The following is a 15,796-nucleotide window of genomic DNA, read 5'->3' as shown; positions in this document are numbered from 1 at the left end:
ATTCATTTGCACATTGTCTACGGTTGCTTTTGGGCTATAGCAGCAGAGTTGAGAAATTGTGACAGGGATCATATAGTCCACAAAGCCTGATAGTTACTTTACCATCTGGACCGTTATAGGAAAAATTTGTCAACCCCGACCTGAAGATGAGGATGAATACTTGGAGGCACAGGAATAGTGACCTACCCATTTAATATTCAATAATGCTTTGAAAAACAGCCACAGGGCAAAGAAACACAAAGTATAATAGAACAAAGTGAATAAATAACAGCTGAATCTAAAGAGAAACCAGTCTGTGAAGCTCTTACAGCCATACCAGGAATGTATGCGATTCCCCTGCCTCTGGAAGGTATTTTATTCTTTGTAGGAGCAACATTTTCCTGTTCAGTTGCAATAGGAGTGTACCAACTATTTGCACCTCTATAACTTTCTGCCAATTCTTACGCCCTGATAACCATAATGAAATCACTCCCATGAAACATTTTAGTGGTTGCTACGGGACTAACTGTGACATCAACAGAGCACCATGTACGAGCAATGACAGGACAGGGAGAAGTAACAAAGGGGTACTATGAGCTGCCTGAAGGGGGTAATAATTATAACTAGCTAGAAAAGTTTTATGAAATAAATGCATTTAAAGTTATTTTAAAGTAATTTCTACATTTTAATGTTATCATCTTAAACATTCAATGAAAATTATTTTAATAAAGTGGATATAAGAAGAGCTCAAGAATAAAAAAGCAACATAGAGATTGTTTATATTACTCTTCATTAAAAGCTTCAGTACATAAGACTAAGGATACTGAGATTAGAGACTATGAAATTGGTAGAGCACTCCTTAGGACTAAATCTGCTCTTGATTCTTCCTCACATCATGTCCTGGACCTGGTGTGTTGTATCCTACAGGGAAATCTGGCATGGCTTAGTTCAAATAGACAAACCATATGTGAAAAGTTATATTCCTGGGATTCAGGTAAAAGACAACAGATTCAAAATCAATCTCCTTAAAATATATCTGATGATTTCCACCAGCACTGCTAATAGGTATTTAAAAATAATCCTGTTTTTAAAAAACCAGATTAGTCTTTCCGTCTGCTTAATATAAGGAAAAAAATTAAACAATACTTATTTTTGCCACTTGAGAAGAGGTATTTTGAAACAGAGACAAGAATTCAATGAAATTGAACATGCTATTAACAATCTTTTAAAAATTCTGTAAATGGATTAAAAAAAAAAAAATCAGACCCTGAGCTTGATATATTTGCTTGGAAAACAGTATCTCAAGAAAAAGTTACAAACCCACATTGTTTTAGGAAATGGCACCACTGTTCTGAGGATGAGCTGAAGAGACTTACTGCTGCCCCTTACCTCCGATTCTGCCTCTAACAGCTCTTCACTGGTTCGGGTCCGATCTTTTGGTTTCTTCCACGTCTTTGGTGCAGTTATAGCTGTCTGAGCTGAAACAGAAAAGCAGACTGCCATTACTTCCCACTGCAAAGTTTGGAAACATTAGGTCTAAGTGATACCTGTGTTCAAATTTAGCAGAAAAAAAGAGGGCTTCCTCCACACTGAGGAGATAGATGGATGATAAAGTGAAGAGCTGAGTAGCTGTGGCCCAAAGATGGCAATGGCAAATGTCTTAGGCACAAATTGGTCACATCAGTTCATATGGCCTTCAACCCGTGGCCTAAGTTCCTCCTATTTCATGGTTAGGACATACTGAGGTACATAATTCAGTATGAGGTGAGTATCTATATAAAAAACTGCCCTACCAGCCAATTCTAGACTTGGGCCTGGTTCTACTGTTAATCAACTATGTGATCATAAGCAAGTCACACTTCTCAGGCACCAGCATATTCAACTATAAAGTATAAGAGTAAGATTAGAAGATATCCAAGGTTCCTTTAAGCCACAAAAAATATTAAATTCCAGATTCTGGTTTTTTCTTAATGATTTTTTAAAAAATTTTATTTAGTTTTGGCTGTGTTTTGGGTCTTCATTGCTGCGCACAGGCTTTCTCTAGTTGCGGCGAGTGGGGCTACTCTTCGTTGTGGTGCGTGGGCTTCTCATTGCGGGGGCTTCTCTTGTTGTGGAGCACAGGCTCTAGGTGCACCGGCTTCATTAGTTGCGGCACATGGGCTCAGTAGTTGTGGCTCATGGGCTCTAGAGCACAGGCTCAGTAGTTATGGCGCACGGGCTTAGTTGCTCTGAGGCATGTGGTAACTTCCTGGACTAGGGATGGAACCCATGTCCCCTGTATTGGCAGGTGGATTCTTAACCACTGTGCCACCAGGGAAGTCCCCAGATTCTGTTTTAAAAAGCTTTCTAGGGACTTCCCTGGTGGTCCAGTGGGTAAGACTCGCATTCCCAATGCAGGGGGCCCAGGTTTGATCCCTGGTCGGGGAACTAGATCCCACACGCATGCCTCAACTAAGAGTCCACATGCTGCAGCAAAGATCCTGTGTGCCGCAACTAAGACCTGGAGCAGCCAAAAGAATTAAATAAATAAACAAACAAACAAATAGATAAGCTTTCTAGACAACAAAAGGATACTTTGATTAAGATTTCATTAGACAGGCAGCACTTCTACAACATTCAGCTCTCACTTCACATCAATACTGTTGGCCTACCCTTTCATACTGCTGGGGTGAAAATTAAGGAAGAAACAGATCATTTTTTTTTTCTTTTTGGCCGTGCCGCACAGCTTGCCGGATCTTAGTTCCCAGACCAGGGATCGAACCTGGGGCCCCAGCAGTGAGAGCACCTAGTCCCAACCACTGGACTGCCAGGGAATTCGCAGAAACATAGTTTTTATTGAATTATTCTATTGTACCAGAAGTTTTAGATGGAAAGTTAAGCTTACAAAGGATTTTTAAAATTTATTTGGCTTACAAATTCCACAAAATCATTCAACACTTGGATGTACAATTTAATGATAATTTAAACATCACACAGCAAATAGAATATATTAAAAGGATCCCACAAAAGGAATAAACACAAAGCTGAAGGGAACCATCTAATCTGATTCCTTATAGAAATAAAAGATCTCATTGAGACTAAACCAACTAATCTCTGGGGCAGGTTCAAATCTTTTTTGGAAGAACAGTAGAATATAAACAGTCACACTGGTCTGGGGAACAAGGAAAAGGAGACATTTAACCATCTTCTCAAAATTACTGCACCATCATAAAAATACTCTGTAAATCCCCTTTGTTACACACACCTCAAAACAATTTGTCTTTATCCTTCCCTTCACAGACCATAAGGAACAATAAAGCATTATTAGACCAACTGTTATTCTTCCTTTGTGGCCTACCAAGGTAAACCATTTTCTCAAAGTACGGAACTCAGATTATGGTAACTATGGGTGGGTTTAAATTCGCTGTTGCCTCACAGTCTTATGATGAATATGTACATTCATGTATTCATATATGTGGTATGTGGTGGTCTCTTTTCAATTTTAATGAATCTTCTGATTTTATATAACCAGTCCATTTTATATGCATCTCTCTGAAATGCTTCTGATTAATTCTGCTTCCACAGAAGAATCCTTTTTAAGAGTTATAGAGAGTTTGAGGAAACTGTACATTTAAATTAACATTTTGTTTCATATATGCATGAATTCAGCTCTAATTTCCATTCATGGAAAAGGGGAAGACTACTTTTTGGAGGATTTGTTAAGACGAAACACAAACTCAGGAGTAGTTTCCTCTAAACAAAAAAACCAAAGATGTAGACAAACTTTTCCTTCAAAACTGTATCAAATGTACCCAAACCCAAAACATTAAACAAAACATTTCTTCCATGGGTAACATAACACATATAACATGCTTTTTAAAAATTAGCTACATACACAGCAAGAATTGTTACTCTGTTCAAGTGGTTAAAGTTGTGATTTAAAGCAATAATTCACAAAAAGAGCTGAGAGAAAGCACACACCTCTTTAGGAGATACTCAGTCCTTTAAAAAACTGGACACAGATACACACCTAGTGTCTAGTGAGATTGTGATATACAACCTACCATTACTGATGGAGAGGTGCAGTAACCTTCGGTGTGCTAGAGTAGGGAGAAGAAGAGGTAGGCGACAAGGGAGGGAGGAAGCAAGGGAGGGAGAGACACAGAGACAGAAACACCAACTGCCAGATTTAAAGGACAATTAATACCAAGTTAGCTAGAAGAAGGGAAGTAAATTTAACATACTGTCTGAGATTTGTTCTTTCCTTTCTAGTCCATTGCCAATGCCTATACCCTAATTAGGCCCTTAATACTGCACTGATTTAACAAGAGATAGTCTCAACTCACTGCCTCCATTTTCTTATTTTAACATATCATGTGCAATACTGCCTGAATTATGGCCTCTCTAAAGAATTGATTTGATTGGTTATTCTTCTACTTAAAATATTCCTTAAGGCATCATCCATAGTGCCAAGCAAAGTTCCTTACACAGGGTAGGCATTCAAATTTGTTGACTGAACAAATGACAGCAGCTCTCTGTTAAAAGAGGTACTACCAACATTCCCAAGACAAAGACAAATTCTTTCTCCCTTGTCTTGCATTAAAGCACCACAGGAAAAGTGACAATCTCTGGATGAGATTCATAATTACCTGAATTTAGAGATGCCTAAAGGAGCCTCCCCAACTCTCCATAAGAATTCAACTCTTAGAGGCACATTGAATTTCTACTACTTTAAAATCCAGAATAAGTAAATTCCAACAGGAGAGCAATGCTATGATTTCAAGATTTTTGCAAATTTTTACATTATTGGCAGGAAAATGTTTTCCCTCATAGCTCTTTTTATGAAATGACTAATATATAAATTCTGAAAAATATTTGGGACATAGACAAGTTTAATCACTGGGTTTTAATAAACAAACGGGATCGGGAAACTTGCACAAACCTCTTAGATAGGCTCATCCGCCAGAGGGCAGACAGCAGAAGCAAGAAGAACTACAATCCTGCAGCCTGTGGAACAAAAACCACATTCACAGAAAGACAGACAAGATGAAAAGGCAGAGGGCTATGTACCAGATGAAGGAACAAGAGAAAACCCCAGAAAAACAACCAAATGAAGTGGAGATAGGCAACCTTCCAGAAAAAGAATTCAGAATAATGATAGTGAAGATTCAGGACCTCGGAAAAAGAATGGAGTCAAAGATCGAGAAGATGCAAGAAATGTTTAACAAAGACCTAGAAGAATTAAAGAACAAACAAACAGAGATGAACAATACAATAACTAAAATGAAAAATATACTAGAAGGAATCAATAGCAGAATAACTGGGGCAGAAAAACAGATAAGTGACCTGGAAGACATAATGGTGGAATTCACTGCTATGGAACAGAATAAAGAAAAAAGAATGAAAAGAAATGAAGACAGCCTAAGAGACCACTGGAACAACATTAAACACAACAACATTCGCATTATAGGGGTCCCAGAAGGAGAAGAGAGAGAGAAAGGACCCGAGAAAATATGTGAAGAGATTATAGTCAAAAACTTCCCTAACATGGGAAAGGAAATAGCCACCCAAGTCCAGGAAGAGCAGAGAGTCCCAGGCAGGATAAACCCAAGGAGAAACACGCCAAGACACATAGCAATCAAATTGGCAAAAATTAAAGACAAAGAAAAACTACTGAAAGCAGCAAGGGAAAAACGACAAATAACATACAAGGGAACTCCCATAAGGTTAACAGCTGATTTCTCAGCAGAAACTCTACAACACAGAAGGGACTGGCACGATATACTTAAAGTGATGAAAGGGAAGAACTTACAACCAAGATTACTCTACCCGGCAAGGATCTCATTCAGATTCGATGGAGAAATCAAAAGCTTTACAGACAAGCAAAAGCTAAGAGAATTCAGCACCACCAAACCAGCTCTACAACAAATGCTAAAGGAACTTCTCTAAGTGGGAAACACAAGAGAAGAAAAGGACCTACAAAAACAAACCCAAAACAATTAAGAAGATGGTCATAGGAACATACATGTCGATAATTACCTTACAGGTGAATGGATTAAATGCTCCAACCAAAAGATGCAGGCTGGCTGAATGGATACAAAAACAAGACCCATATATATGCTGTCTACAAGAGACCCACTTCAGACCTAGGGACACATACAGACTGAAAGTGAGGGGATGAAAAAAGATATTCCATGCAAATGGAAATCAAAAGAAAGCTGGGGTAGCAATACTCATATCAGATAAAATAGACTTTAAAATAAAGAATGTTACAAGAGACAACAAAGGACACTACATAATGATCAAGGGATCAATCCCTTGTTATAACAGACTTTAACTTTAAGTCCTTGTTATAAGGACTTTAAGTCCTTGTTATAAGGACTTTAACACCTCATGTACACCAATGGACAGATCATCCAGACAGAAAATTAATAAGGAAACACAAGCTTTAAGTGACACAATAGACCAGATAGATTTAATTGATATTTATAGGACATTCCATCCAAAAACAGCAGATTACACTTTCTTCTCAAGTGCGCACAGAATATTCTCCAGGATAGATCACATCTTGGGTCACAAATCAAGCCTCAGTAAGTTTAAGAAAATTGAAATCATATCAAGCATTCTTTTCTGACCACAACGCTATGAGATTAGAAATCAATTCCAGGGAAAAAAAGGTAAAAAACACAAACACATGGAGGCTAAACAATACGTTACTAAATAACCAAGAGATCACTGAAGAAATCAAAGAGGAAATCAAAAAATACCTAGAGACAAATGACAATGAAAACACGACGATCCAAAACCTATGGGATGCGGCAAAAGCAGTTCTAAGAGGGAAGTTTATAGCTATACAAGCCTACCTCAAGAAACAAGAAAAATCTCAAATAAACCATCTAACCTTACACCTAAAGGAACTAGAGAAAGAACAAACAAAACCCTAAGTTAGCACAAGGAAAGAAATCATAAAGATCAGAGCAGAAATAAATGAAATAGAAACAAAGAAAACAATAGCAAAGATCAATAAAACTAAAAGCTGGTTCTTTGAGAAGATAAACGAAATTGATAAACCATTAGCCAGACTCATCAAGAAAAAGAGGGAGAGGACTCAAATCAGTGAAACTAGAAATGAAAAAGGAGAAGTTACAACAGACACCGCAGAAATACAAAGCATCCTAAGAGACTACTACAAGCAACTCTATGCCCATAAAATGGACAACCTGGAAGAAATGGACAAATTCTTAGAAAGGTATAACCTTCCAAGACTGAATCAGAAAGAAATAGAAAATATGAACAGGCCAATCACAAGTAATGAAATTGAAACTGTGATTAAAAATCTTCCAACAAACAAAAGGCCAGGACCAGATGGCTTCACAGGTGAATTCTATCAAACATTTAGAGAAGACCTAACATCCATCCTTCTCAAACTCTTCCAAAAAATTGCAGAGGAAGGAACACTCCCAAACTCATTCTATGAGGCCACCATCACCCTGATACCAAAACCCGACAAAGATACTACAAAAAAAGAAAATTACAGACCAATATCACTGATGAATAGAGATGCAAAAATCCTCAACAAAATACTAGCAAACAGACTCTAACAACATATTAAAAGGATCATACACCATGATCAAGTGGGATTTATCCCAGGGATGCAGGGATTCTTCAATATACGCAAATCAATCAATGTGATACACCATATTAACAAATTGAAGAATAAAAACCATATGATCATCTCAATAGATGCAGAAAAGGCTTTTGACAAAATTCAACACCCATTTATGATAAAAACTCTCCAGAAAGTGGGCATAGAGGGAACCTACCTCAACATAATAAAGGCCATATAAGACAGACCCACGGCAAACATCATTCTCAATGGTGAAAAACAGAAAGCATTTCCTCTAAGATCAGGAACAACACAAGGATGTCCACTCTCACCACTATTATTCAACATAGTGTTGGAAGTCCTAGCCATGGCAATCAGAGAAGGAAAAGAAATAAAAGGAATACAAATTGCAAAAGAAGAAGTAAAACTGTCACTGTTTGCAGATGACATGATACTATATAGAGAGAATCCTAAAGATGCCACCAGAAAACTACTAGAGCTAATTAATGAATTTGGTAAAGTTACAGGACACAAAATTAATGCACAGAAATCTCTTGCATTCCTATACACTAATGATGAAAAATCTGAAAGAGAAATTATGGAAACACTCCCATTTACCATTGCAACAAAAAGAATAAAATACGTAGGAATAAACCTACCCAGGGAGACAAAAGACCTGTATGCAGAAAACTATAAGACACTGATGAAAGAAATTAATGATCATACCAACAGATGGAGAGATATACCATGTTCTTGGATTGGAAGAATCAATATTGTGAAAATGACTATACTACCCAAAGCAATCTACAGATTCAATGCAATCCCTATCAAATTACCAATGGCATTTTTTACGGAACTAGAAGAAATCATCTTAAATTTGTATGGAGACACAAAAGACCCCGAATAGCCAAAGTGGTATTGAGGGAAAAAAACGGAGCTGGAGGAATCAGACTTCCTGACTTCAGACTATACTAACTACAAAGCTATAGTAATCAAGACAATATGGTACTGGCACAAAAACAGAAATATAGACCAATGGAACAAGATAGAGAGCCCAGAGATAAACCCACACACCTATGGTTAACTAATCTATGACAAAGGAGGCAAGGATATACAATGGAGAAAAGACAGTCTCTTCAATAAGTGGTGCTGGGAAAACTGGACAGCTACATGTAAAAGAATGAAATTAGAACACTCCCTAATGCCATACACAAAAATAAACTCAAAATGGATTAAAGACCTAAATGTAAGACCAGACACTATAAAACTCCTACAGGAAAACATAGAACACTCTTTGACATAAATCACAGCAAGATCTTTTTTGACCTACCTCCTAGAGTAACGGAAATAAAAACAAAAATAAACAAATGGGACCTCATGAAACTTAAAAGCTTTTGCACAGCAAAGGAAAGTATAAAGAAGATGAAAAAACAACACTCAGAATGAGAGAAAATATCTGCAAATGAAGCAACTGACAAAGGATTAATCTCCAACATATATAAACAGTTCATGCAGCTCAATATTAAAAAAAGACCCAATCAAAAAATGGGGAAAAGACCTAAATAGACATTTCTCCAAAGAAGACATACAGATGGCCAAGAAGCACATGAAAAGCTGCTCAACATCACTAATTATTAGAGAAATGCAAATCAAAACTACAATGAGGTAACACCTCACACCAGTTAGAATGGGCATCATCAGAAAATCTACAAACAGATGCTGGAGAGGGTGTGGAGAAAAGGGAACCTTCTTGTGCTGTTGGTGGGAATGTAAATTGATACAGCCACTATGGAGAACAGTATGGAGGTTCCTTAAAAAACTAAAAATAGAATGACCATATGACCCAGCAATCCCACTACTGGGCATATACCCTGAGAAAACCGTAATTCAAAAAGACATATGCACCCCAATGTTCATTGCAGCACTGTTTACAATAGCCAGGTGTTGGAAGCAATGTAAATGCCCATCGACAGACGACTGGATAAAAAAGATGTGGTATATATATACAATGGAATATTACTCAGCCATAAAAAGGAACGAAATTGGGTCATTTGTAGAGACGTGGATGGATCTAGAGACTGTCACACAGAGTGAAGTAAGTCAGAAAGAGAAAAACAAATATCGTATTTTTTTTAGTTGTATTTTTAAATAAATTTATTTATTTATTTATATTTATTTTTGGCTGTGTTGGGTCTTCGTTTCTGTGCGAGGGCCTTCTCCAGTTGCGGCGAGCGGGGGCCACTCTTCATCGCGGTGCGCGGGCCTCTCACTGTCGCGGCCTTCCCCGTTGCGGAGCACAGGCTCCAGACGTGCAGGCTTAGTAGTTGTGGCTCACGGGCTTAGTCGCTCCGCGGCATGTGGGATCTTCCCAGACCAGGGCTCGAACCCGTGTCCCCTGCATTGGCAGGCAGATTCTTAACCACTGCGCCACCAGGGAAGCCCCAAATATCGTATATTAATGCATATATGTGGAACCTAGAAAAATGGTACAGATGAACCGGTTTGCAGGGCAGAAATTGAGACACAGATGTAGAGAACAAATGTATGGACATCAAGCGGGGAAACGGGGCAGCAGGGGTGGTGTTGGTTAAAAAAAAAAAAAAAAAAAAAAAAGAATTCTTTTTTACACTTCAAAAAGTTTAACATAGTCCAGAATAGGAAAATCTACAGAGACAGAGAGTAAATTAGTGGTTGCCAGAGGCTAGGGGAAGGGGAGAATGGGGAATTACTGCTAGTGGGTAGTGGGTACAGGGTTTCTTTTTTGCACGATGAAAATATTCTGGAAGTAGACAGTGGTAATGATTGCATAACTTCGTGAATGTACTATAATCCACTAAATCGTACACTTTAAACGTGAATTTTATGGTATGTGAATTACATCTCAATAAACCCATTATTTTAGAAAAATAAAAAATAAAATAAAATAAACAAACGGGACTACATCAAACTAAAAAGCTCCTGCACAGCAAAGGAAACCATCATCAAAGTGATAAAGCCAACTGACTAAATGGGAGAAGATATTTGCAAATCATATATCCAATAAGGGGTTAATATCCAAAATATATAAAGAACTCATACAACTCAACAAAAAAACCCCAAACAAATCGATTTAAAAAATGGGCAGAGGATCTGAATAGGCATTTTCCCAAAGACAATATACAGATGGCCAACAGGCACATGAAATATGTTCAACATCACTTATTATCAGGAAAATGCAAATCCAAACCACAATGAGATATCAACCACAACTGTTAGAATGGCTACTATCGAAAAGACAAGAAATAACAAATGTTGGAGAGGATGTGGAGAAAAGGGAACCTTTGTACACTGTTGTTGGGACTGTAAATTGTTGCCGCTGCTATAGGAAATAGTATAGCGATTCCTCAAAAAACTAAGAATTGAGCTACCACACAACCAAGCTATTCCACTTCTGGGTATTTATCTGAAGAATTTGGAAATACTAATTTAAGAAGATATTTGCACCCCTGTGTTTAATGCAGCATTATTTACAACAGTCATGGTATGGAACCAACGTTAAGTGTCCACGTACAGATGAATGGAAAAAGAAGATGTGGGGTGTGTGTGTGCACACACACACACACATAACGGAATACTACCCAGCCATAAAAAATAATGAAATCCTACCATTTGTGACAACATGGATGGACCTTGAAGGCATTATGCTAAGTGAAATAGACAGAAAAAGACAAATACTGTATGATTTCACTCATATATTTGGAATATAAAATAAATAAACAAACAAAATAAAATCAAAACAAACTCACAGATACAGAGAACAGGTTAGTGGTTACCAAAGGGGAAAGGAGGTGGGAAAAATGAGTGAAGTGGGTCAACTATATGGTGACAGACTGTAACTCGATTTGTGGTGGTGATCACTCTGTGGTGTATACAGTTGTAGAACTATAATGCTGTGCACCCGAAACTTACATACTTAAAAAGAAAAAAAAAGGATACTTTACTACTGGTAAGGGAAGGTCTCAAGAGCATTGTCACAGGGTTTTACATAAAGAGTAGAATGCTCCAATAATGGAAAGAGTGCAAGGTCCCACTCTTAACACCCAGTTCCAATCCTTTCTCATTCCTGTCTCCCAGCCTCAATGTTTTATTTTTTTCCCCACCCGGCTTTGAAATCCTAAAAGTTGGCAATAAATTATTCTGATTATATCATATTCAAGAATTTTGTCTAGAGTTTCTTGAAGTTGGGGATCTTATTCTGTCCTTTTGCTCTTCCACAGATCCTTGTGAGAATCTAGGAAAATGTGATGATTTATTTAAGGAACAGGGGCAGAGCAAAGAAGAAACCCAGGTGAGAGAAGGATTAAGTTTTTACCACGGAGATGTAAATAAACTGGAAAAGAATAATTATGGTGATAAAATATGTAAGAATGATAGGGTCATTAAGAAATGTCAAAGAAAAGAAACACTAGAGTCTAAGTCTGCCAGTGTTTTTCCAGCATCTTCTCAGGTGTTGCTATTTGATATGGATGGATGGATTGGTAATTATGCTCCCAGTGTGTGTTAAAAATAGGCTTTCTGCTCTATGACTGCTTCACAGAAGCTTAAATAGTATAAGCTAGTCTCCTCAGGGTCTAGCACTGAAACCAAAAAAGTAAGTATAACAAAATAACAAGTCTAGACTTAAATTCTACCAAAAATATACATCTATAACACAATTTAAAAGTTTTTACTTCCAGTTTTAACATTAAACATCATCACAGTAAGAGTCAAATCATAGGTGTATTAATTTTATTGATGTTCTCAGTAACTACCTTTCTTTTTTTTTTTTTTTTAATTATCCATTTATTTATTTATGGCTGTGTTGGGTTGGGTCTTCGTTTCTGTGAGAGGGCTTTCTACAGTTGCGGCAAGTGGGGGCCACTCTTCATCGCGGTGTGCGGGCCTCTCACTATCGCGGCCTCTCTTGTTGCGGAGCACAGGCTCCAGACGCGCAGGCTCAGTAGTTGTGGCTCACCGGCCTAGTTGCTCCGCGGCATGTGGGATCTTCCCGGACCAGGGCTCGAACCCATGTCCCCTGCATTGGCAGGCAGATTCTCAACCACTGCGCCACCAGGGAAGCCCTACCTTTCAGTTTTATGGTTCTTTTTTTCCCTATTGTTTCCCTGTTTTCTATTTTATTTCCCCCTATTATCTTTATCATTTCCTTTGGGTCTAATTTTGCTTTTCTTCTTTTTTTAATTTAAAATTTCAGCTTTACTGAGGTATAAGTGATATATAAAATTATAAGATATTTAAAGTGTACATTGTGATTTAATATATGCATACACATACATTGTGAAAGGATTCCCCTCATCTAGTTAATTAACACATCCATCATCTTACATATTTATCTTTCTTTTTTCTTGGTGAGAACATTTAAGATCTATTCTCTTAGCAAATTTCAGTTATACAATACAGTGTTATAAACTATAGTCACCATGTTTTACATTAGATCTCAGACCTCATTCATCTTATATAATTTGTTCAGTTAATAGTTTCTTCAGATGGAAGCTGAGGTCAATAATTTGAGACCATTTTCTTTTCTAATATGGGCATTTAGTGGTGTCAACTGCCACCCAAGTACTATCCTAGCAGTGTGGTAGGGAGAATAATGTACCACCAAAGATATCCGCGTCCCATTCCCTGGACCTTGCGAGTATGCTACCTGATGTGACAAAAGTGACTTTGCAGATGTGATTAAGTTAAGGGATCTTGACACGGCGACTATTATCCTGGATTAACCCCATGGATTCAATGTGATCAAAAAGGTCCTTACAAGTGGGAGGGAAGCAGGAGAATTGAAGAGATAAGAAGATGCTATGCAGCTGGCTTTCAAGATGGAGGACGGGGCCCCAAGCCAAGGAATACATGTGTCTCTGAAACATGGAAAAAGAGAACAGATTCTCTCATAAAGCTTCCAGAAGAAACACAGACCTGTTGATATCTTGATTTTAGTCCAGCGAAACCAGTTTTGGACTTCTTTTTTTTTTTTTTTTTAATTTTTATTTATTTATTTATTTATTTATTTTTGGCTGTGTTGGGTCTTCGTTTCTGTGAGAGGGCTTTCTCTAGTTGTGGCAAGCGGGGGCCACTCTTCATCGCGGTGCACGGGCCTCTCACTGTCGCGGCCTCTCTTGTTGCGGAGCACAAGCTCCAGATGCGCAGGCTCAGTAGTTGTGGCGCACGGGCCTAGTTGCTCCGCGGCATGTGGGATCCTCCCAGACCAGGGCTCGAACCTGTGTCCCCTGCACTGGCAGGCAGATTCTCAACCACTGCGCCACCAGGGAAGCCCAGTTTTGGACTTCTGACCTCCCAAATTGTGGTGATTTGTTATAGCAGCAACAGGAAAAGGACACAACCACAAATTTTGATTTGGGTTTTCATTTGGTTCAAAATACTTTATATTGATAATTTCCCTTTTGATTTTTTCTTTGACCCTTGGGTTATTTACAAGTGTGTTATTTAGTTTCCAAATATTTGAGGGATTTTTCCAGAGATACTTTTCTTGCTGATTTCTAATTTAATTCCATTGTGGTCAGAGAATATACCTGCTTTGACTTGAATCCTTTGAAATTTATTAAGACTTGTTTTATGACCCGCAGTATGGTCTATCTGGGCAAATTTGACATTTGCACTTCTGTATCTGCTGTTTGACTGTTTAATAAGGTCAAGTTGGTTGTGTTGTTTAAGCCTTCTATAGCCTCTCTAATTTTCTGTCTACTGGTTCTAACAATTATGTTTTTCTAATTACGTCAAATCCGTGTCACTACTTTTTGATTATGTGAAATGCAGTTATAATAAATGTACTTAAAAGTTATTTATGATTTTCTATGCTAATTTTAATAACTATGTCAGTCATAAATCAGTTTTGATTATTTTTCTCCTCATTGTGGGTCATATATTTTCATGGCGTCACTGGTTAATTCTAGCAAACATTTGAGGAAGAAACAGTATCAATTCTACAAACTCTTCCAGAATACTGAAGAAGAGGGACTACTTATCGATTCATTCTATGAGGTCAGCATTACCATATACCCAAATATGAAAACTGCCATAAAAAGATATGCCAGTATCACTCATGAACTTAGATGCAAAAAAAAAAAAAACTAAATAAAATTTTAGCAAATCAAATTCAATAATACATGAAAAGAGAAATACCTCATGACCAAGTTTTATCCCAGGAAAGCAAAGTTGGTTTAATATTCAAATATCAAGTAATTAATAAACAAAAAAAGAAAACTATGATTTGTCTCAAGAAATGCAGGAATAAAACTGATAAAATCCAACATGTATTCCTGATTGAAATAACAAATTTCTCAGCAAACTAGGAATAAAAAAGAACTTCTTCAACCAGAGAATTCCAACCCCTACAGCTAGTATCACACTTAATGGTGAAAGACTGAAAGTTTTCTGAGATCAAGAAAAAGACAAGAATGTTTACTTTCACCACTTTCTTTCAACATTGTACTGGAGGTTCTAGCTAGTGTAGTAAGTCAAGAAAAAGAAAGAAAAGGTGCATCCCGTTAGAAATGAAGTAAAACTGTCTTTCTTCAGAAATGACATATTTACATAGAAAATCCAAAGGAATCTCTACAAAAATGCTAATAAAGCTAGTAAGTGAATTTTAGCAAGGTTGCAGGATATGAGATGAAAAAAAGTCTATTGTATTCCAATATATTAGTTATAAAAAGTAAAAAATTGAAATAAAAAATGCCCTTTACAATAGCCATCCAGATATATGAATCTGACAAAATTATAAAAGCCCTGTATATTAAAAACTTCAAAATATTCCTGAGAGAATTAAAGAAGACAGACTTACATGTCAAAATATATCATGTTCATGGGTCAGAAGACTCAGTATTGTAAGACATCAATTTTATCTGTAGATTCAACACAAACCCAATCAAATTCCAACAGGTTTTGTAGAAAAAACTGCAGAAAAAAACTGATTCTATAATTAACATAGAAAAGCAAAGGACCCAGAATGGCCAAAACAATTTTGAAAATGAAGAATAAAGTTGAAGGACCTAGTGCTATCTGATTTCAAGAGTTATTAAGAGCCTCAGTCATCATGACAGTGTGGTACTGGCATCAAGAAAGATGACTAGATCAATGAAAAAAACAGAGAAGTCAGAAACAGACCCACATATAACACGCACAACATATTTTTGGAAAAGTTGTAAAGGAAATTTACCAGAAAAAGGGTAGCCTGAA

At 37.3% G+C, this 15,796-nt stretch overlaps 1 protein-coding gene across 24 annotated transcripts in view; it reads right to left on the bottom strand.

The window, feature by feature from the left end:
- EIF4G3 (eukaryotic translation initiation factor 4 gamma 3) overlaps positions 1-15,796 on the bottom strand; it is a 367,587-nt gene that overhangs the window by 94,735 nt on the left and 257,056 nt on the right. For all 24 annotated transcript variants that reach the window (XM_082448361.1, XM_082448380.1, XM_082448372.1 and 21 more), the window contains one exon: positions 1,369-1,457. In XM_082448361.1, coding sequence (XP_082304487.1) covers positions 1,369-1,457 — 89 coding nt within the window. The remainder of the gene's footprint in view (positions 1-1,368; positions 1,458-15,796) is intronic.

Source organism: Balaenoptera physalus (assembly GCF_965194825.1).
Source record: "Balaenoptera physalus genome assembly, chromosome: 1".
Classification (NCBI taxonomy): domain Eukaryota; kingdom Metazoa; phylum Chordata; class Mammalia; order Artiodactyla; family Balaenopteridae; genus Balaenoptera; species Balaenoptera physalus.
This window is presented reverse-complemented; position numbering and strand designations above follow the sequence as displayed.